This window comes from Rhopilema esculentum, unplaced genomic scaffold (genome assembly GCF_057945365.1).
Source record: "Rhopilema esculentum isolate cy_ngs unplaced genomic scaffold, ASM5794536v1 HiC_scaffold_36, whole genome shotgun sequence".
NCBI classification, from domain to species: domain Eukaryota; kingdom Metazoa; phylum Cnidaria; class Scyphozoa; order Rhizostomeae; family Rhizostomatidae; genus Rhopilema; species Rhopilema esculentum.
Window position 1 is genome coordinate 1519201 of NW_028300847.1, and position 22062 is coordinate 1541262.

The following is a 22062-nucleotide window of genomic DNA, read 5'->3' on the forward strand; positions in this document are numbered from 1 at the left end:
TAAACCATATTAATGGTCTTATCAAGAGCTATCGTTTGATATATAGTATTAATGTATATAATGTAAGGTTACTGAGAGGCGCGAAACTGCAATAGCGCCGCTTCTGTTCCCAGTTTCTATTCACACAAGAAAAGAGCAAGCCAGACGCAACATTTTCTTCAAACGTCAGTTTTCTGGAAAATGGGAAGAGTTCACTGAGGCCCATCGAGATTTCAAAACATGCTTCTGAGAAAACATTCCTTGCGGAAGTCATGTCAGCCCCCCTGTTCTCGAAGGGCCATTCACTCTTGCAAATAGCGTACGAGATTTTGTCTAAAACAAAAGGATTTCTGGAGATTTTCAGATAAAAGAAAAGGGTTTTCACAAAAGGTGTACGAGATTTTCTTAGAGTGATTTGCCCCTCGCCTGTTCTGGGTACAAAAGAATTTCGTATGAAATCCGTTGACCATATTTGGGCTTTGCACCGTTGTGATGCGTCATAAATTTCGGACATCTCTCCATCAACTCACAATTTTGAAGCATCCGTAGAGGTAACAGCGCTGCCGATCCTTAGAATTCATTAGAATAATGATTTTGCTTGAAATTATTGGTCTTGTTCTTCTTTCAATTACTGCCGTCTTGCAGATTGCAGCATTAGCAACAGTGAAATGGTTGACATTTAGTATTGGCATGCAAACCTGGAGCTACGGACTTTTCAAATTGTGCTTGGAAATAAAGTCTGCCAGCAGATGCGAACATGGCAATTGGTATCCCGACAGACAAGGTAAGCCTATGTAGAAAGTAAGAAACACCCTCAAGCGCCGAGATAAAAAATAATGAACAAAGACAAATCAATAGTGACGTTTTGCAAATAAAACGTCATTTCAAAAGCCAAAGTTTGAGGAGCAATTGTGTACAAGTAAAATTGCTTAAATTTCTTTTTCTAGGTTTTATGCATTCTCAGAACAACCATAATCTTGAATTCCGTCAATATTGCACTTTGAAGATTTTTTCTCGTCAACGAGTATTTGCTGTTCTGCTGTCACTGATTATTTCTTTTTGTGCACTCTAGTTTCGCTATGTACAACGCTCTCCAGTTTTGATTTTCGATTTCGAAAAGAGTTCTAATTTTACCGGCGAAATATTAAAAGAAGCCGATGCGTGGGAGGGGAATGTGCTACCATTTGCACTGCGTTTCTTACTCAACGCACTTGCACTGAGTATTACTTTAAATGTTGAAAACAGTTTTCTTACTCAAAAAAAATTAATTGTGAAATAAGAGAAACATTTTCTCATTTCTAAGATCCTGTTCCAAGTGGTCGTATTCACCAAACGCATATCTTTTTTGGTGGACTTCCCGTACCGAAAACCTTGGCGCAGATCGCAAACGGCACTTCTAGCAAAATAATATTTTCCTTCTAAGTCTTCTCAAAAGCAGAGGTTTAATAAGTTGTTCTTGTAAGACGCCCTCCATAGCTACAAGATTCAAATAAAATGTGATTTCTGACATTTCCATACTTAATTCTATCTCAAGTGGAAACAAAATCGGTACTGGTACGGTCGATGAAAGATATCAATGGTCAAAACCATCTAATCTTTTTGGCCCATTTACAATATTCGCTCGCTGAAGCAACAGACTGAGAATATTCATTTGCGTTACCAACGGAATTCTGAGTCAGCGACAGCAACAGCAATATTGATTTATATAGGCCTGACGATTCGCGAAAACTAAATCTATAGGACCGATTCGATTTTCAAACATCACAAATACCATGGTTTTATTGTTTTTTTTCATATTTTTGTAGTTAAATAAAAATTCCAGGTTTGAAAATTAAATGATGAAAGTCTCCGAAACTTTGGCAAAAATTTGCAATTTGTGAAAACAGCCCTCTGGTTTTCGTTTAATAACTTTTCGCAGAAAAATGGTAAAAATACCATTTAAAATTTCATCGATAGAGCATAGTTTGTTTCACTTTTTCTTTTAATAGTTTGCAAGAGGTAAATGTTGTTTCAAGAACATTTTCAGCCCCAATATGTTGGCAGAGTTCGCACTTCGCGAAAAATTCCCCTACTTTCGACGCAATATAAAAACATAACAGAGTGCAAAACCGACCGCAGATTATGAAAAAACAGCGTAGTAAGTATCAAAAAAGTGATTTAACGTCTGTTTGGACAAAAGATCGGAGATTCATCAAAGGAAAGTTATTAAAGGAAAACTGAAGAGCGGTTATGGGAAAAAAGAGATTTTGCCAACATTCGGGGGCGAAAAATGTTCTTGAAACGACTTTTACTTCTTGCAGTTGCAGACTATAAAAAAACAGTGTAGCAAACTGTGTTCTCTCGATTAAACTTTAAATGGTATTTTTACAATTTTTCTGCGAAAAGTTATTAAATGAAAACCAGAGGGCTGTTTTCACAAATTGGAAATTTTTGTCTAAGTTTCGGTTTCGGAGAATTTTATCAAAGTACGAAAATATGAAAAAACAGCAAAACCATGAGTATTTGTGATGTTTAAAAATTCAATCAGTCCTATAGATTTAGTTAGTCAAAAGTTGTTGAAGGAAAATTGGAGGGAAGTTTGCATGCCTAATATAAATCAATAACAGCAAATGGTGCAATGCTGTTATACAACCAGTTTTGCCTGTTTTGTTTGTAGTAAACTAATCGTGTTGTGTTCCAGTGTTTGCGTCAGTACTGTTTGTCTGTTGCCATGCCATTAACATTCTATCATAGAATAGAAATTATGTTATTGCACCATCCCATCTATTCTGTGATCCCATCGCCATTATTGTTGTCAGCAGTCCCTTTGTTTAATGTCATTATCGTGTTTATGTACTTAGGGTGTCTTTGTCATTTGGTATCCTTGCTGTATCCCGCTGTACCCTTGTTTGAAAATTCAGTCGAGTTAAAAACTCATTGCTAACAATGAGCCATTGCGCCACGCAAGCATCCCATAATGCATTTTCAGACAGTCTGAAATCAATTATGGTTAATCCGTAGAAGTTTACTGCCATTGTTTGGATTGTCGCCTGGATAATTTGCCACCCTCGTAAAGGCTCATTGTTAGCAATGAGTCTTTAAAGTTGTCGTTACGTTGAGTCGTGTTGGTTTTAACAGATTGTCATTTTTGTCACAGTTTATTGCCGTCGTTTTGAAAGATTTTCAAGTATAGTTGTATCACCAGGAAGAAAATATTTAATCACTGAACAAATCAAAGAAGATTGTGACATGTTTGGCTTTTCGTCTGTCCGTCCTACCCTACCCTGTAAAAAACCTCGTAGAAATGAAAAAAAATCATGTAGTTATAACGCGAAAGCTGACTCCATTACAGACCTAAAGGGGCCTGTCTGAAGCCAATAGTGTAGCGAGGGGGGCAAGGCACCCCCCCCCCAATGCTCAGAAAGTTGGTATCTGAGAAAACTGCTAATCAGAGTGGGGTGAGGGTGGTTTATATTTCAGAAAAAAGTAAAATTCTTCAAACAAATGTAAGGAAAATACTGATAGAAATATTCATGATGGTATTTTAAGCTTATCGAAAGGGCGTGCTTGCAAAAATTTTCTAGCTTCCTTTTCTTCTCGGGAGGGGAGCCTCGGATGTTATTAGGAATGTCTTTCAATTTCCTGTTCATTTTTACATAAGGGGTTTTTTAGAAAAGCTCTTCACGTTTTCTAGACATTCCCGTTAAAATAGACACTAAAATTCTAAATTCCTTAAAAACTAGATACTGAATGTCTTTCCAAGAATTTTGCTCCTAGGAGAATGGGCTTAGTTTGAAACTTTTCATTATTGTTTATCATTTTTGGATATTTGCTAACAATTTAAAAAATTAGTTTCTACACGTAGAGCTTCCTCACCCGACAGGATCAGCAACAAAAAGCTACATATAACTGTTATTATGTTTGATTATTCATGGCTTTTTTCAAACACATTTTAAAAATTAAACGTTGTCCGACATTCTTAATATTCATCTTTGCCCCTCCAATCATCCAACCAAGGCTACCAAAGAGCGAGATTCAACTTTTTGTTTGGGGGGCAAGCCCTGATAAATAAGTGTAAAAACAGCCATAATTTACCAAATAAAAGTACTTTACTTATACTACTTTACTTATACTACTATCAAGGCCCCCCGGCCCCCCACGCCCCCGGTATTTCAGTCCTTGCTGACTATGCCATACCCTGGGTACCAGACTCACTATATAAAATAATAGAGAGTCTGGTCTAGTGCGCCCTTTTCTAGTTCTGGTGAACTTACTTAAAAGAACTGAAGTCTATTTAACAGACTAGGCCTGTGAAACAAGACTGTCGGATAAATAACAAAGATACTCAGTAGTCAGAGGAGTTTTGGGAAATCTTAAAGCAAATGTGTTTTATTTTTTTCTTTAACGTCGACATTTTTAATACAGTGGTAATAGACTTTTCTGCCTCAAGATAACAATCAAATCAGGTTTAAAACGCCATTTGGCAGCAAAAAAAATGTGCAAAGCATGAAATTAAAGTTAGCACAATGCAGTTATTAAATGTTAATCATTATTAAACTTCGTGTACAATTTAAAAGAATTCTTTTGTGTTTTTCTCATAAGTAGTGTGTACTTTCAAAGTCTACTCCCTCACTGTGAAGGCAACGCGCTTGGACACAGCGGCGGTTAGAATCATCACGTTGGAAGTTCATCCCACCAAATATGGCCAATACGACAAGCGAAGCCCCGTATGCTGGGCAAAATATTAGCCATAACTGATTTACTTTTATTTGTTGTTGTTTGTTCTCGGCACCTTGCGGTGTTTCTTATTTACTGCATTTCACTACAAGGCCTAATTTCTTTGCAATGAGAGGCACTGCCTGAAATATCAGAGACTTTCCAAAGCCAGTTGGCAATATGGCGAAGGTGTCTCTTCTCTCTACAAACAAGGCTTTCAATGCTGTTCTGTGTTAAGTTCCACAACATGCAGAAATTATTCTTTGAGTACAGTTTTAACAGCATCTTCAAACTCAATCGTTATGGTCGCTAGCATTTATTTATGTTGTGTTCTGTTCAGTGTTTTACACCAGAGCTAAGTTTATTGTTTCGCTGTGACCTTTGAACGTACAGAAATCTGTACACTCACTTCTGATTTGTTAATATCAGCACACCAGAACGAGAATGGGGCGCACTAGACCAGACTCTTTATTTATTTTCATTTATAGTGAGTCTGGTACCCAAGGTAGCTATGCCAGTCCCTGAAGCATGTTTCTTGTTTGCTGCCAAATCATTTGCCTGCGCAATCTGCTTTCACAGACTATGATCACCATATGGTGGATTTTCATTTGACCTTACCATTTCAAAACGAAACAAAACTGATTCAGACCGAGATATTTAATCCCGACCGAGATATTTAATCCCGACCGAGAAATCTAATCCCGACAACGGTTCTCATATCCGAACTGTCCAGGTGGTTTTGACCGTTGATATCTATCACCAGTCACGCTATTTCACACTGTCAAGTTATCTTGAATTTAGACCACGAGTTAATTCTAAATTCAACTCAGAATTATCTCACGTTAGCTCATAGTGGAAACCAAGCTTAATGAGCTTGAAATCAAAAAATTTTGTTTCCAAGCTCATGAGATCACGTGAGTTAAGTGAGTTAACACGAGTTAATTTTCATGAGATTATTTCTAATGACCGTTTCCACTATGATATAATTGTTAAACCATGTCAGATCACGAAATTATCTCAAATTAACTCACGTTAACTCATAGTGGAAATCAAGAGGGTGTAGAAGGGTTTTGACTGGGTGACTAATGGCTAAATTTGAGTAAATCCCAAAACTAATGACCAACCATATTTTTTTATTCGACTTACGACTAAAGCCTGGTTTTCATATATCGTAAATCGTCGGGGATGTCCCCCGATGGCCGGAGATGATCCCCGATGCTAAAACAGTATTTGAGCGCCATAACTATAGTTCCGTAAAAATTTTGGTAATATGGCTGCTGAAAAGGCCAGTTAGAAATCCAAGGTCAACTTTTGATGCTAATCGCTCTTTTGGGAAAGAAAAGCGGTAGCGGCTAAAATTGGTCCTGATGGACTCGTACCTTCTCTTTACCACATCGATACTTTCACCTATGTATTCTGCCACGACCTTCAACTATTGGCCTTTTTGTTTCGATCCTTGAAGTCTTTTGATGCGCGATTGTAAATTGTAGGAAATTCACGTATGATATCCATGAAAACAGCATCGTCTTCTTTAGATTGAAGAGGATTAGGCAAATGTTACGAATCCATGATGCCCAAGTTGTCAAAGCTGTGATTTTTTGTTCCAAAGAGGCAGAAAAGTGCAAACAGCCTTTTCTTAACAAACTACTGTCTAGACAAATGCCGCATGTCAAGCACCAATTCTATAAATCATTACATTGACAATTTCGGGATATTTTCCAAATGGAAATGCTGTTAAAAATAAAATGCGCTTAATGTTTAATCCAAGGTGAAGAACTACTCGATAAACAACTCCGGTGTAGGTTTGTAGGCTCTCATCAGATTTCTTAGGCTCAAATTCCACTCGAAAACAAGCTATATACATGCAATGATTATATTATGTACAAGTAGAGGACTGTATGTATTCTCTCCAACGAAGAATTGTTATAAAGGCTCGAACTTCGTAAGATTTATCGATCAAACTCTCAACTTTAAATAGCGTGTTCCTTCCCTTCTAGGCTCGAAAGGTTCTCCCCAATATCCCACAGAGCTCTACCTACAATCCTCTGCACGAAAGCAAATATTCGTATTTACATAAATAAATGTTAACCCGGGGATCATAACAATTAACAGATTTATCTCACACTCCCTCCTTGATCAATCTGGGTGTGATTGATCAACTACAGTAAGTTTACGTAATAAGTCCGCATTCTGCGCTGCTATTCTTCTAGGAGGCCTATCAGGCTTCTCTACAGTTTTTACTTTATCGTTCTCATCATCAACTGGTAAGGATTGAATGTTCTTATCTTGCTCCTTGCAATTTACCTAAATTGGGAACAATGACTGTATCAGTCTTCTCAGTCTTGTCAGTGTCCCTTTTCTGTTTACAATTCTGACCTTTGCACCTCTGATTTCTCTGTCTTCACTGGGAATCAACTCCTCTACAACTGCTATTTTCCACTCTCCTCTGTGAAGATTTTCATCTTTAACAATAACAATGTATCCGGACACAATGTTTCTTTCTTTTTCATTAGTCTCTCTCGAATGGTGTTCTCTTAAACTCTGCAGATATTCGTGATTCCAGCGGCGCCAGAAATGTCCCAGAAGTGTGCGTAAATAGGGAGCACGCTTCTCCACGGTACTTGAGTCATATTCTTAATCTTCATCAAACTCTTCTTGACTTGGTTGTGTAAGAATGCGTCTCCCCATTATAAGATGAGCCGGAGTTAAGGGTTCCTTAAAATCCTCAGGGTTGAGATATGCTAATAGTCTTGAATTCATTGTCCCTTCCACTTCTGCAATAACTGTGGTCAACTCTTCCAAATCCAATTTTGCCTTTCCAAGAATCTTCCTTAGCAGCCGCTTCATCAACTGTACCATGCGTTCGTAATACCCACCAAACCACGGTGCCTTTTCTAAAATGAACCTCCATGCAATCTTCGTATGTGCAACGAACCTCTGAACTTCTGGTGCTTCTAAAATTTTGCTGATTCCCTTCTTTGCATTTTTGAAGGTCTTTGCGTTATCTGATATAACTCTTCATGGTAAACCAATTCTTGCTATAAATCTTCGTGGACATCGAATGAAGGCTGGTGTTCATAAATTTGGTACCACCTCTAAATGAACTACACGGCTTAATGAGCTGGTAAACAAACAAACGTAAGCTTTTTGCATTCCTGCCGTCATTTTGATAAACAATGGTCCCGCAAAATCAATCCTGATGTCACAGAATGCCTTTGAGCCTTTCACTCTTCCCTCTGGCAAATCAGCAGGCTTTGGTACTCTATAAGACTTCCCTTGCAAGACCTTACAAATCAAACAACCATGAATCAATTTCCGCACTAATTGTCTTCCTTCAGGTACCCAATAATTGGCTCTAAGTTCCGTAAGGGTGTCCTTGTCTCCACTATAAAACACGTTGAGATGACTATGCTTAACAATCAGCTTAGTGATGTAATGATCCCTTGGTAACAGTGCTGGGACCCTCAATGTAAACGGTAGACTAGATCTGCTAATTCTTCCTTTGAATCTAACAATACCACTATCTGCAAACAATCCCAACTGACCTTCTAACTTCTGGTAGTAATCCTTCTTCTCCTTCAAATCTTCCTGCACATCCTTGATTCATAACTCCTCAGCTTGAATAATATCTTCTTCAACAATCATTGAGGTAACAGCCGATTTCTTCAACAGCATAATAAATTTCAGCGTCAATGCAGTAATTCTAAGCAGTCTCTTCCAACTACTAAATCTTGTGCAATCAATAACTCTTGATGTACGACAGTTGCTTTCTTCTGGCACGGTTAGCAGGGATATAACTTTCTTTGACTGCAATCTAACTTCCTTCTGGCATTCTTCCAACATCTCTTCTTCTTCAATCATGTTTTCTGTCAAAGGATAACACTCTGGAGGTCCTCTAAGCCAATTAGGACCATCCCACCACAACAAATTATCCACTATTTGCGATGCAAAACAACCCCTTGAACCAAGGTCTGCAGGCTTCTTGTCCCAGAGCAGTGTCTCCACTAATCCATATTTGTTAATTCCACAATCTCCATTCTTCTATTATATACAAACTGTTTGTACCCTTTATCCGACTTAATCCAATACAGTACACACTTGCTGTCAGTCTAACAATGAACTCCATTTATGCAAAATACAGGCTGCAGTGCTTCTTTAACAGCAGATAACAAACGTGCAGAAATTAAGGCAGCTAATAATTCCAATCTTGGAATAGACATCTCTGGAATAGATAATGGTGCAAGCCTTACTTTTGAAGCTACCTAAACTGATCTTCATCCAGCTTTCAATTTGAAACACAAATATACTGCTGCGCAATAGGCCTTCTTTGAAGCATCTCCAAAAACATGCAAGTAACTTGATTCAATTTCTTCATTGATCGGAACATAACATCTCTTGACTGCAATACTGACATTTTCCAAATCTTTCAACCATTTTACGATGAACTCTTGCTCTCCCTCTGAAAGTGGTGCATCCCAGTCATATTTCCTTCTGCACAACAATGTTGTGTAACTATTTTGTATCAAATCCATCAGTATTTTATTTTACATTTTCGCCGATCACAATCCTTATTTCAACTCTACTCCAACCAACTAACTAACTTATTTCGAGTTACAACATACATATTCACGTTCACTGAGACTTGTCGATTGACATTTTCCATACGTTTGTCCTTATTAGGTATTGAGAATCAAAAAATGTTATTTACCACTGCTTTAAATCAAATATCAAATCAACATTATAACTAGAACTCTACATGCCGCCGTGTATCTCGGCACGTATTACAATACCGAATGTAACTGTGTGGGGTCATACGAAGATACCAAGGAGGGTCTGGGCCCCAACAATCAATAACGGCTTAGTTGCTATAGTTGGTAACGACAATTGTTCTTTGGTGTTCTCGCAAATAAACTTCTTTGACTTCCCGAATCGAATATAACACGTACACGAACTTTTTCCTTTCCATCGCGACTAATAAAAGCTTGAGCTGTTTGTAGCAGGATGTTGTCTTGCGAGCTGACATGGAGAGCACTTGATTCCATTCACCTCGAGTCCGGCTTTTTCTTCAATGCCACTGTTGCAAACGATGACATGTTGTTGTCACAAAGGTTTACATGATGACGTCTGCCACACTAAAAACACTTTCCCTTTGACTCACATTTTACTGCAACATGATTCTTTCGTAAACATACAAAACAACGGCCTTGTTTTTGCAATATATCCTTTCTTGCTCTCTTATCAGTGATGATGTTACATTGAGAAGATGAGTGATCTTGTCGACAATAAGTGCAGTTTGCAACCTTAGATTTTCTTTCCTCTGAATATAAAACAGCAGCTGTACTTGGAGATCTTTTATCAGGCGAATTATTATGAGACTTTGTAACAAACGATGGCAAATCAGCTTGAATATTACCACATCTTTCTCGGTTTTTGATTTCTTCGCGTAACAAGTCAAGTAAGCGATCAAGATCCCAGCTTCCATCCTTTACTTGGCGTCCAATTAACAAACGAACATCGTGTGGAATTTTCTTTAGTAACACTTGAACAAGTAGACTTCCGTATGATTTTGTTGGCACCTTTAAAGATTTTAACCCGCGAACATGTACTTCCACCTTGTTATACAAATTTCTCAGCTCTGTTACGTCTCTTGATGAAAAAACTGGTGGAATATGCAGTAAGGCATCATGATGACCACTTACTATGACTTGATAAGTTCCAAATCTTCGAATAAGCTTCTCAATTGCTTCTTCATAATTCGCTTCCGTTGTCTCCAACCCTGCAATGGCTGCTGCAGCTTTTCCTTCAAGTAAATCTCTCAAATAGCTCAATCCCTGTCAAAAGTCTTGGTACACCAAGCTAAAGTTTCACATAACCTCAGTAGCATCCCCCTCTCCCCTTGAAACAATGTTGAATAACAATAGTTTCAAACTTGAAATTCGTCCAATATCACTTTATCAGCTAGGGTAAGTAATAGGCTTTACAGGCAACATTGTTTTTGAGGGGAGGGGGATATTTCTGTATCTTACAGCCGGAAACCTTTATTTCTTCAAAATCTTCATTGGTCGCAGGGTGTTCCAAGGACTTTTGTCAAGGATTGCAGCTGAATTTAGTGATTGCGTTTAAACCTGGTCGTCGTGGATAATACTCTTTTAGATATCCCAGAATGTCAACCATTGTGTCACCTCTCCATTGAACTTTATCAACTTTGGTGATTTTGACGATGATGAGGTTTCTCAGGCCTAATTTTAACGTTTGAAGGAATTTCTACGATGGCCCACAAGGGACATGCAGCATGTACTAAGTTTTGCACGCACACAAAAGCAAAGGCGGTTGCAAAATGAATTTCACATGCACAAATTCATTACATGATCACAAAATATAACTGCAGCACACTAAGTAAACGTTGCAGCATTCACTAAGGTCTGACATGCAGCATACACTAAGTCTGACATGCAGCATACACTAAGTCTGACCTGCAGCATGCACTAAATCTGACCTGCGGCATACACTAAGTCTGACCTGCAGCATACACTAAGTCTGACCTGCAGCATACACTAAATCTGACCTGCAGCATACACTAAGTCTGACCTGCAGCATACACTAAGTCTGACCTGCAGCATGCACTAAATCTGACCTGCGGCATACACTAAGTCTGACCTGCAGCATACACTAAGTCTGACCTGCAGCATACACTAAGTCTGACCTGCAGCATACACTAAGTCTGACCTGCAGCATGCACTAAATCTGACCTGCGGCATACACTAAGTCTGACCTGCAGCATACACTAAGTCTGACCTGCAGCATACACTAAGTCTGACCTGCAGCATGCACTAAATCTGACCTGCGGCATACACTAAGTCTGACCTGCAGCATACACTAAGTCTGACCTGCAGCATACACTAAATCTGACCTGCAGCATACACTAAGTCTGACCTGCAGCATACACTAAGTCTGACCTGCAGCATGCACTAAATCTGACCTGCGGCATACACTAAGTCTGACCTGCAGCATACACTAAGTCTGACAGGCAGCATACACTAAGTCTGACCTGCAGCATACACTAAGTCTGACCTGCAGCATGCACTAAATCTGACCTGCGGCATACACTAAGTCTGACCTGCAGCATACACTAAGTCTGACCTGCAGCATACACTAAATCTGACCTGCAGCATACACTAAGTCTGACCTGCAGCATACACTAAGTCTGACCTGCAGCATGCACTAAATCTGACCTGCGGCATACACTAGTCTGACCTGCAGCATACACTAAGTCTGACCTGCAGCATACACTAAGTCTGACCTGCAGCATACACTAAGTCTGACCTGCAGCATACACTAAGTCTGACCTGCAGCATGCACTAAATCTGACCTGCGGCATACACTAAGTCTGACCTGCAGCATACACTAAGTCTGACCTGCAGCATACACTAAATCTGACCTGCAGCATACACTAAGTTTGACCTGTTTATATAGGCCTGACGATTCGCTTTGACGATTTGCACGCAAACTACCTTCCAGTTTTCCTTCGATAACTTTTAACTAACTAAATCTGTAGGACTAATTTAATTCTTAATCATCACAAATACCATAGTTTTACTATTTTTTCATATTTCCGTAGTTAAATAAAAATTCCAGTTAATATGAAAGTCTCCGAAACTTTGACAAAAACGTGCAATTTGTGAAAACAGCCCTCTGATTTCCTTTAATAACTTTTCGCAGAAAAATAATAAAAAGACCATTTAAAGTTTAATCGATATTGCTCTGCTTACACCCTATCAATTTAACAACAAATCAAGAACAATTCAGCCTCGTATTTTCGAAAAATTAAGAACAAACAGCCTGAACCTAAAATTACTGGTTCTTATGAATAAAGAGTGTATATGGATAATGCATACAAGTACTCTTTGGGAAATAATTTTTTTTTAAAATCCTACCTCTTGAATGTCATCGTCTTCCTCGTTCCCGGAGGGGGGGGGGGGGGGAATGGGGTGGGCTGAACCTCAAACATGTCTGACGTTTTAGTCAAATAAAATTAAATTCTGGAATATGGTTTTCCCAGCTCATTTTTGTACTTTTTTAAAATGAATTGTCCTGTGCTGCCAGTTAAATTGTTCACCTCCGTTCTATCTGGATAAACAAGAGTTACCATATCATGGGTCACGAATACATTTTGGTTGAAACTGACAATTTTCTGGAGTCCTTTTGCCAGCAGCTCTTCAGCACCTACGCTTGGGCTAATCTTGAGGGGCAAGCCAATGGGCCAAAGTCCATCTTTTTTCTGCATAATTCCGATCTGAGCATTGAATCAGATGGTTGCTGTGACTTGCTTTTTTGTGTTTTCTTGGCTTTGAAACCAGCAGCCCTTCTTTTCCTCTTCGCCTCCATGAACGCCTCAAGTGACACTTCGCAGCCAGCAGTTGTCGAGATCTTTTTGCCTCGATTACTTTTTGATCACTGTAATTGATTCATTTGATTGATTTCTGTGACAATCACACCGACCACTTGAATCCAGTGATCGTTTCCTCGTCGATCCACATTGATGGCAATAATTTGCATCTGATGGGAGATGCGCCCCACAATTTTGGCAGAACAATGTTGCCCAATCGTAGCAGCGATGCAAAAGGCGGGAACAAGGTAGCAACATCAACAACACTTTGTATGCTGCAGGTCAAACTTAGTGTATGCTGCAGGTCAAACTTAGTGTATGCTGCAGGTCAAACTTAGTGTATGCTGCAGGTCAGACTTAGTGTATGCTGCATGTCAGACTTAGTGTATGCTGCAGGTCAGACTTAATGTATGCTGCAGGTCAGACACGAAAGCAAATATCCGTATTTACGTAAATAAATGTATTTACGTAAATAAATGTATCCGGGTTTACATTTAAATAAATTTATTTCGTGACATTGGATTCTCGTCGTCGTATTGCTTTGTTCCTGTATATCTTTAAAATCTCATTGAAAGATTCACAGAATCCGGCGGACAGCCTATCCTGCGGTTCTTCCTTCTCACACAATAAATGTAAACCGGGTGTCATAACAATTAACGAATTTATCTCGCAAATTCATTACAAAAAAACAAGAAACTTCACCCTGCACCCCTCAGAAAAAGATTGCTTTAGAAGAGGTCAGTATTGCCACAATCAAAATAAAGAAAGGGGAGGCAAATGCAAGTCTGATTTTCCTGGGAAAGTTTTGTTTAGTGGATTATATCATGATTATGGCTTAACTGATAATTCACCACAAAAAGTGAGAAACTTAGACTAGGTATTATAGCACCACCCTTTCTGGGCCTTTTTGTTTCCTGTACTGTTGAAAGCATTCCAGTTTTTCCGCGAAACAGTTACCCTCGCTTTAGTAAAAATGACCTCACTTTAGACATAACATTCCTGATCCAATGATACATAAGCGACGAAGTCTAACTCTATTGTTCTCAAGTGAGGCAAAATCACTCATGCGCTAAAAGGGCAAAAAGACGATTCTGCATAAGGGCTCAGTATGGGAAATTCCGAAGCTGGCAAACAAAACCAAAAATTTTAGAAAATCTATTTAATTTAGGAAGGTAACATATATTTTGTCAGCTTACCGTATGCATTTAGAAGGTTTTAAGCCATAATTTTTGTTTGTACACGGGTTTTGAGATTTTGTTTTAAAAATATTTTATAAATATTTTACACAAATAATACACAAATATTTTAAAAATCTTGAAACCCTATTTAACAACACAATTTATGGCTTAAAACTTTTGAAATTAATACGGCAAGCTAGCAAAGTATAACTAACCTTTCAAAATTATGCTAATTTTCGATAACCTTGGTTTTTCTTCGTCAAACTTGCAATGTCCCGTACTGAGCCCTTATGCGGAATCGTCTTTTGCCCTTTTACCGCTGAAGTGATTTTGCCTCACCAGTTCAATGGGCAATTATGCCCAGTTAGACATCTAGCGCCTTCGGCGCTTCTATATCATTGTCCTGATCTATTGTTCTCTTTGCTATCGTTCGTCGAGAAGTGTCGGGAAAGTCAAATTATTTTGACTTTTGCGATGATCGGGGATGATCGCCGATGGTTCCCGATGACCCGGTTTTCATATGTCATAAATCATCGCAGACTGTCATAGACCATCGGGAAGCTGAGTCGGGGATCATCGCCGACGAATTGTGATATATGAAAAGCAGCCTCAATGCGAATTATCTTCGGTGTCACACATATTCAGACTTTCTGAACGCGTGTACTTTAGCTGAGAGAGAATCACTTGGCAAAGAAGTTTATCTTGTGGTGATGTAAAAGAGCGAAAATGAGCTTGTGTTTTTCCAAAATAAAATCCAAGAGCGGAGAAAAATCAACTCCATTTGCTTCCCAATCAGAATGTTTGTAAGGGAGCTGTCATAAAGTATTGAACAGACCGGGCGGAAGGGATTCAGTAGCGTCATCAAAACTTTTGAGTGCGAAACGTTGGGCTAACAAATTATTTCAAACAATAATCATGGCCCGTGAAATTGTATATTTAGAATATCTAAAAAAAGTTAGTCACTATGCATCATCACGGTTACTGCTCTCTTCAGTCTTTACCACTGGGCCACTTTTTCTTTTCTTCTGTTACGGGTGTTAAATTTTCCCTCGGCCCCCCCCCCCACTTTTCAACCTTTGTCGGAGCCCATGTACCATAGTGGTATCTTCTGGCATTTTCATTGCTGCCTTCTGAAAACATTGTGTGATTGTACTGTTTTTTGGCTTCTTCATTCTTCTAGCCTTTTCAATTTGTTGGCTTCTGTTGTTACTGCCAGCTGATCTTGAAGATACTTGCAGAACCTTTCTGCCATCTTGCTGCTACCATCCCAATCTGTAAAAATACCTTTCTCAATTAGATGTTCCAAGCCCCGCAAATGTAACTTTGACTTTAGAGCATCCATGGGATTTGAGTTGATAGAAGCTTCCTCAATCTGAAAATCAAACCTTCCCTAAGCAGCGTATACACAGAATAACTCATCATGTGTTATTACACCCAAAACTGCTCCGCAGCTTTTGTGTAGCCTCGTTTTCTTCCTCTCTTCACTCTTCTTATCATTTTCCAGTTTCCTCTTTCTTTTCATCTTATTCTTCTGTTTCCACAAAACATTTTTTCCCAGGAAATAAAGCTGGCTCAGTTCTGGCACTTCAGAGAGTGATGTATTTTTAATCTTTGTTGTGTAAAGAAAATCAGTGCTGTTTTCTATGATTCTTCATCAGAAAATTTTTTTACGATAGATGAGCATCGATACAGTTATTGAGTAGGTTTTGGCTCCATTTCGACAACCTTATTGGAAAACAGATTATGACTCCTTTAGAAATCTTTCATAACAAGATTTGCAAGAATATCGTATTATTCAACGCGTTTGAGGCCCTTCCTCCGTCTTGCAGGACCCAGTGTGTGGCGAGCCAACATATCATATAATGGTAGCGATAAATATATTGACAGGATTTTTATTTTCTGGAAACCTAAAATACTTTTATTATTTTGTTAAAAACGGCTGCTGTTAGACTAATTTATCAGCACCCCCCCCCCCCCCCCCCAAAGTTAATTTCGGTCTTTGATCCAGGTTAACTTCAAATACGCAGTAAAAATTTCGAATTTAAGTCACTCATTTTCGTTTTTTTTTATTCAATCACATGAAAAATTTTCAGGGGTTAAGAACCTGGTACAATCGAGTCGCTATTTGCAGGAAAACAACTTATAAAAATGCTGCACTCCTATAACTCGGGTGAACCGATGAGTTTGCAAACCCAAAATAAAATAACGTTTATGATTTATATGGATGTAGAAATAATCTATAGAAGTAATAATATATCGAATTTATTCGAAAAAGAAGCTAGATTCATGATAAAATGAAAAGATTCTTACATTCGTCCACATGATCGATTTCAGAATTGAGAATTTCTTCGAGCAGCTAAAAATGCCTATTCCTTCCAAACTTAAATTCCCTCCCAATATAACGCTGTACCAGCCAGCACATATCCTTCGTTCATTTCATTAGCCTCGAATTTTCATGTACCTTGGATCGAAGGCTACGTAGACCTCCTCGAATAGTAACTGAACAAGATGAACTGAACTGTCCAGTCCGTGCGTGATTTCCATTCAAGGAATAAAAACATGGTGTTTGTGACGTCACACGCACTGGGTCACATGAAATGCCGACAATGGTCGAACACTCAACGATAATTTCATGACATTTAGAGCGGAATTGCGTCAAAACGGACAATAATAATTAACCGAAAACCTGAAATTAAGATTCCATGCATTGTTTTCTACATTATATCAAAAAATAGTTTTGCGTGTCAATTCACCTTTAAGAACGCTACGTAATATCCGCCCTTGTATATAATTCTGTTTTGTTGTGTTTTGGTTATTCTGTGATAGATCTCATACAAGTAACCACTAGATGTATTCTCTTATTGAGTTTCGACTCTGGCTACATTTCTATTTCAAAATAACTCTCAGCCATATTCAAAATGGAAAACAAAATAAAAAGCTTCAACGGCCAAGGGAACGGAATTTGTGACAAAGGTGGAGCTACATTCATCCCTGAAAGGATTTACAGGAGAGAAAAAAGCTCAGAATTTGGCAAGCAGATTAGAGGGGCCTGCCTTCGATGTTTACCTTCGTTTATCTGCAGAAGAACGAAAAGATTTCGATCAAATAAAGGGGGAGCTTCTCAAAGAATTTGAGAAAGGCCAATTAAATTGTGAAGAAGCAATCTTTGAACTGTCTAATAGAAATCGTCTACAAGGTGAGTCTGCTCTTACATACTCATACAAAATAATGGAATTGATTAAACTGGCCGCGTAATTCTAGCTAAGGATGATTTTGTTCGTGGTCTTCACCCTGACATGCATTCTGCTTTGAAGGCCATGGAAAAATTCCAATCATGTGATGTTCTAGCAGCGGAAACCGTGCGCTTAGAGTTTAAAAATTAAACAAAACTTTGGTGCAGTTTGATGTAGATTTTTTTCCATACCTAGAACCAAACGACGTGAGATTTATACGAACAACGCGTGGAGTTCGACCTGATTTAAAGACATACCAGTGGAGCCTGCCAGTCCTGCAAGAAGAAACTGATGAAAAGAAAAACTGGGATTATTATTTAATACAAGGGAGGGTGGGCGTAGTATGAAGGAGCTCAACAATTACAATATTCAATTGAATGCTGCTTGAAAAATTTCTCAAAAATGACCGTGACAATGAGAATGTAGGAAATTCTAAACACGTCATCGAGAAGCCTCTGCTTCAGAACTTTTAGGCAATCGGTCACATACGAAGCTGCTTCGGAACGTGACCTACCAATCTCATCCCTTCTTTTCGTTTCTCTCCTGCAAAGCAGCATCTGATTTCAATAGTGACCTTTTGTATCTTGTTATATGTGTATACGCTAAATCAGTCTAAAAATAAAGACTCCACTAATTAACATCTGTTTAAACTCCAGGTGAGCTGTATGCAGTCTGTGCAATGGCTATAATTGCATTCCTCCTGGTGGCGGAAATGATATTGACGTTCCTCATTTGCAAGTTTGCTACGAAGAAGAAACCAACAATCCCCTTAGTTATAAGTGGAGTTGTCGCAGGTAAGAGATTTCTTCATATTGATTGTCATTATTACTATCAGTCGAAATCAATCAATCAACATCAATCAGTCATGATCAATCAGTCATAATCCATTACTCAAAATTAATCAGTTAAAAAAAAATAGTCATAATCATTCAGTCACAATCAATCAGTCACAATCAATCAGTTATAATAAATTAGTCATGATGAACTCATTATGATCAATTCATCAAAATCAATCAATCACAATCAATCAGTCACAATCAATCAGTCAAAATCAATCAGTTATAATAAATTAGTCATGATGAACTAATTATAATCAATCCATCAAAATCAATCAGTCACAATCAATCAGTCATAATCAATCAGTCTTAATCAATCAGTTATAATAAATTAGTCATGATGAACTAATTATAATCAATCCATCAAAATAAATCAGTCACAATCAATCAGTCATAGTCTTAATCAATCAGGCTTAATCAATCAGTTATATAAAATTAGTCATGATGAACTAATTATAATCAATCCATCAAAACAAATCAGTCACAATCAATCAGTCACAATCAATCAGTTATAATAAATTAGTCATAATGAACTAATTATAATCAATGCTTCAAAATCAATCAGTCACAATCAATCAGTCACAATCAATCAGTTATAATAAATTAGTCATGATGAACTAATTATAATCAATCCATCAAAATCAATCAGTCACAATCAATCAGTCATAATCAATCAGTCTTAATCAATCAGTTATAATAAATTAGTCATGATGAACTAATTATAATCAATCCATCAAAATAAATCAGTCACAATAAATCAGTCATAGTCTTAATCAATCAGGCTTAATCAATCAGTTATATAAAATTAGTCATGATGAACTAATTATAATCAATCCATCAAAACAAATCAGTCACAATCAATCAGTCACAATCAATCAGTTATAATAAATTAGTCATAATGAACTAATTATAATCAATGCTTCAAAATCAATCAGTCACAATCAATCAGTCATAATCAATCAGTCTTAATCAATCAGTTATAATAAATTAGTCATGATGAACTAATTATAATCAATCCATCAAAATCAATCAGTCACAATCAATCAGTCACAATCAATCAGTCTTAATCAATCAGTTATAATAAATTAGTCATGATGAACTAATTATAATCAATCAGTCACAATCAATCAGTCATAGTCTTAAACAATCAGTCTTAATCAATCAGTTCTAATAAATTAGTCATGATGAACTAATTATAATCAATCAGTCACAATCAATCAGTCATAGTCTTAAACAATCAGTCTTAATCAATCAGTTCTAATAAATTAGTCATGATGAACTAATTATAATCAATCCATCAAAATCAATCAGTCACAATCAATCAGTCATAATCAATCAGTCTTAATCAATCAGTTCTAATAAATTAGTCATGATGAACTAATTATAATCAATCTTTCAAAATCAATCAGTCACAATCAATCAGTCATAGTCTTAAACAATCAGTCTTAATCAATCAGTTATAATAAATTAGTCATGATGAACTAATTATAATCAATCCATCAAAATAAATCAGTCACAATAAATCAGTCATAGTCTTAATCAATCAGGCTTAATCAATCAGTTATATAAAATTAGTCATGATGAACTAATTATAATCAATCCATCAAAACAAATCAGTCACAATCAATCAGTCACAATCAATCAGTTATAATAAATTAGTCATAATGAACTAATTATAATCAATGCTTCAAAATCAATCAGTCACAATCAATCAGTCATAATCAATCAGTCTTAATCAATCAGTTATAATAAATTAGTCATGATGAACTAATTATAATCAATCCATCAAAATCAATCAGTCACAATCAATCAGTCACAATCAATCAGTCTTAATCAATCAGTTATAATAAATTAGTCATGATGAACTAATTATAATCAATCAGTCACAATCAATCAGTCATAGTCTTAAACAATCAGTCTTAATCAATCAGTTCTAATAAATTAGTCATGATGAACTAATTATAATCAATCAGTCACAATCAATCAGTCATAGTCTTAAACAATCAGTCTTAATCAATCAGTTCTAATAAATTAGTCATGATGAACTAATTATAATCAATCCATCAAAATCAATCAGTCACAATCAATCAGTCATAATCAATCAGTCTTAATCAATCAGTTCTAATAAATTAGTCATGATGAACTAATTATAATCAATCTTTCAAAATCAATCAGTCACAATCAATCAGTCATAGTCTTAAACAATCAGTCTTAATCAATCAGTTCTAATAAATTAGTCATGATGAACTAATTATAATCAATCCATCAAAATCAATCAGTCACAATCAATCAGTCATAATCAATCAGTCTTAATCAATCAGTTATAATAAATTAGTCATGATGAACTAATTATAATCAATCCTTCAAAATCAATCAGTCACAATCAATCAGTCATAGTCTTAAACAATCAGTCTTAATCAATCAGTTCTAATAAATTAGTCATGATGAACTAATTATAATCAATCCATCAAAACAAATCAGTCACAATCAATCAGTCATAGTCTTAATCAATCAGTCTTAATCAATCAGTTCTAATAAATTAGTCATGATGAACTAATTATGATCAATCCATCAAAATCAATCAGTCACAATCAATCAGTCATAATCAATCAATCTTAATCAATCAGTTATAATAAATTAGTCATGATGAACTAATTATAATTAATCCATCAAAATCAATCAGTCACAATCAATCAGTTCTAATAAATTAGTCATGATGAACTCATTATGATCAATCCATCAAAATCAATCAATCACAATCAATCAGTCATAATCAATCAGTCTTAATCAATCAGTTATAATAACTTAGTCATGATGAACTAATTATAATTAATCCATCAAAATCAATCAGTCACAATCAATCAGTTCTAATAAATTAGTCATGATGAACTCATTATGATCAATCCATCAAAATCAATCAATCACAATCAATCAGTCATAATCAATCAGTCTTAATCAATCAGTTATAATAACTTAGTCATGATGAACTAATTATAATCAATCCATCAAAATCAATCAGTCACAATCAATCAGTCAAAATCAATCAGTCACAATCAATCAGTTCTAATAAATTAGTCATGATGAACTCATTATGATCAATCCATCAAAATCAATCAATCACAATCAATCAGTCATAATCAATCAGTCTTAATCAATCAGTTATAATAACTTAGTCATGATGAACTAATTATAATCAATCCATCAAAATCAATCAGTCACAATCAATCAGTCAAAATCAATCAGTCACAATCAATCAGTCATAATCAATCAGTTATAATAAATTAGTCATGATGAACTCATTATGATCAATCCATCAAAATCAATCCATCAAAATCAATCAGTCATAATCAATCAGTCATAGTCTTAAACAATTAGTCTTAATCAATCAGTTCTAATAAATAAGTCATGATGAACTAATTATAATCAATCCATCAAAATCAATCAGTCACAATCAATCAGTCATAATCAATCAGTCTTAATCAATCAGTTATAATAAATTAGTCATGATGAACTAATTATAATCAATCCTTCAAAATCAATCAGTCACAATCAATCAGTCATAGTCTTAAACAATCAGTCTTAATCAATCAGTTCTAATAAATTAGTCATGATGAACTAATTATAATCAATCCATCAAAATCAATCATTCACAATCAATCAGTCATAATCAATCAGTCTTAATCAATCAGTTCTAATAAATTAGTCATGATGAACTAATTATAATCAATCCTTCAAAATCAATCAGTCACAATCAA

The 22062-nt window shown here is 36.5% G+C and overlaps 1 protein-coding gene across 1 annotated transcript in view; it reads left to right on the top strand.

Annotated features, from left to right (window-relative positions):
• Positions 1-496: 496 nt before the first annotated feature.
• LOC135687987 (uncharacterized) overlaps positions 497-22062 on the top strand; it is a 29496-nt gene continuing 7930 nt past the window's right edge. The window contains exons 1-2 of the mRNA XM_065204652.2: positions 497-763; positions 18128-18265. Coding sequence (XP_065060724.2) covers positions 568-763; positions 18128-18265 — 334 coding nt within the window. The 5' untranslated portion in view covers positions 497-567. The remainder of the gene's footprint in view (positions 764-18127; positions 18266-22062) is intronic.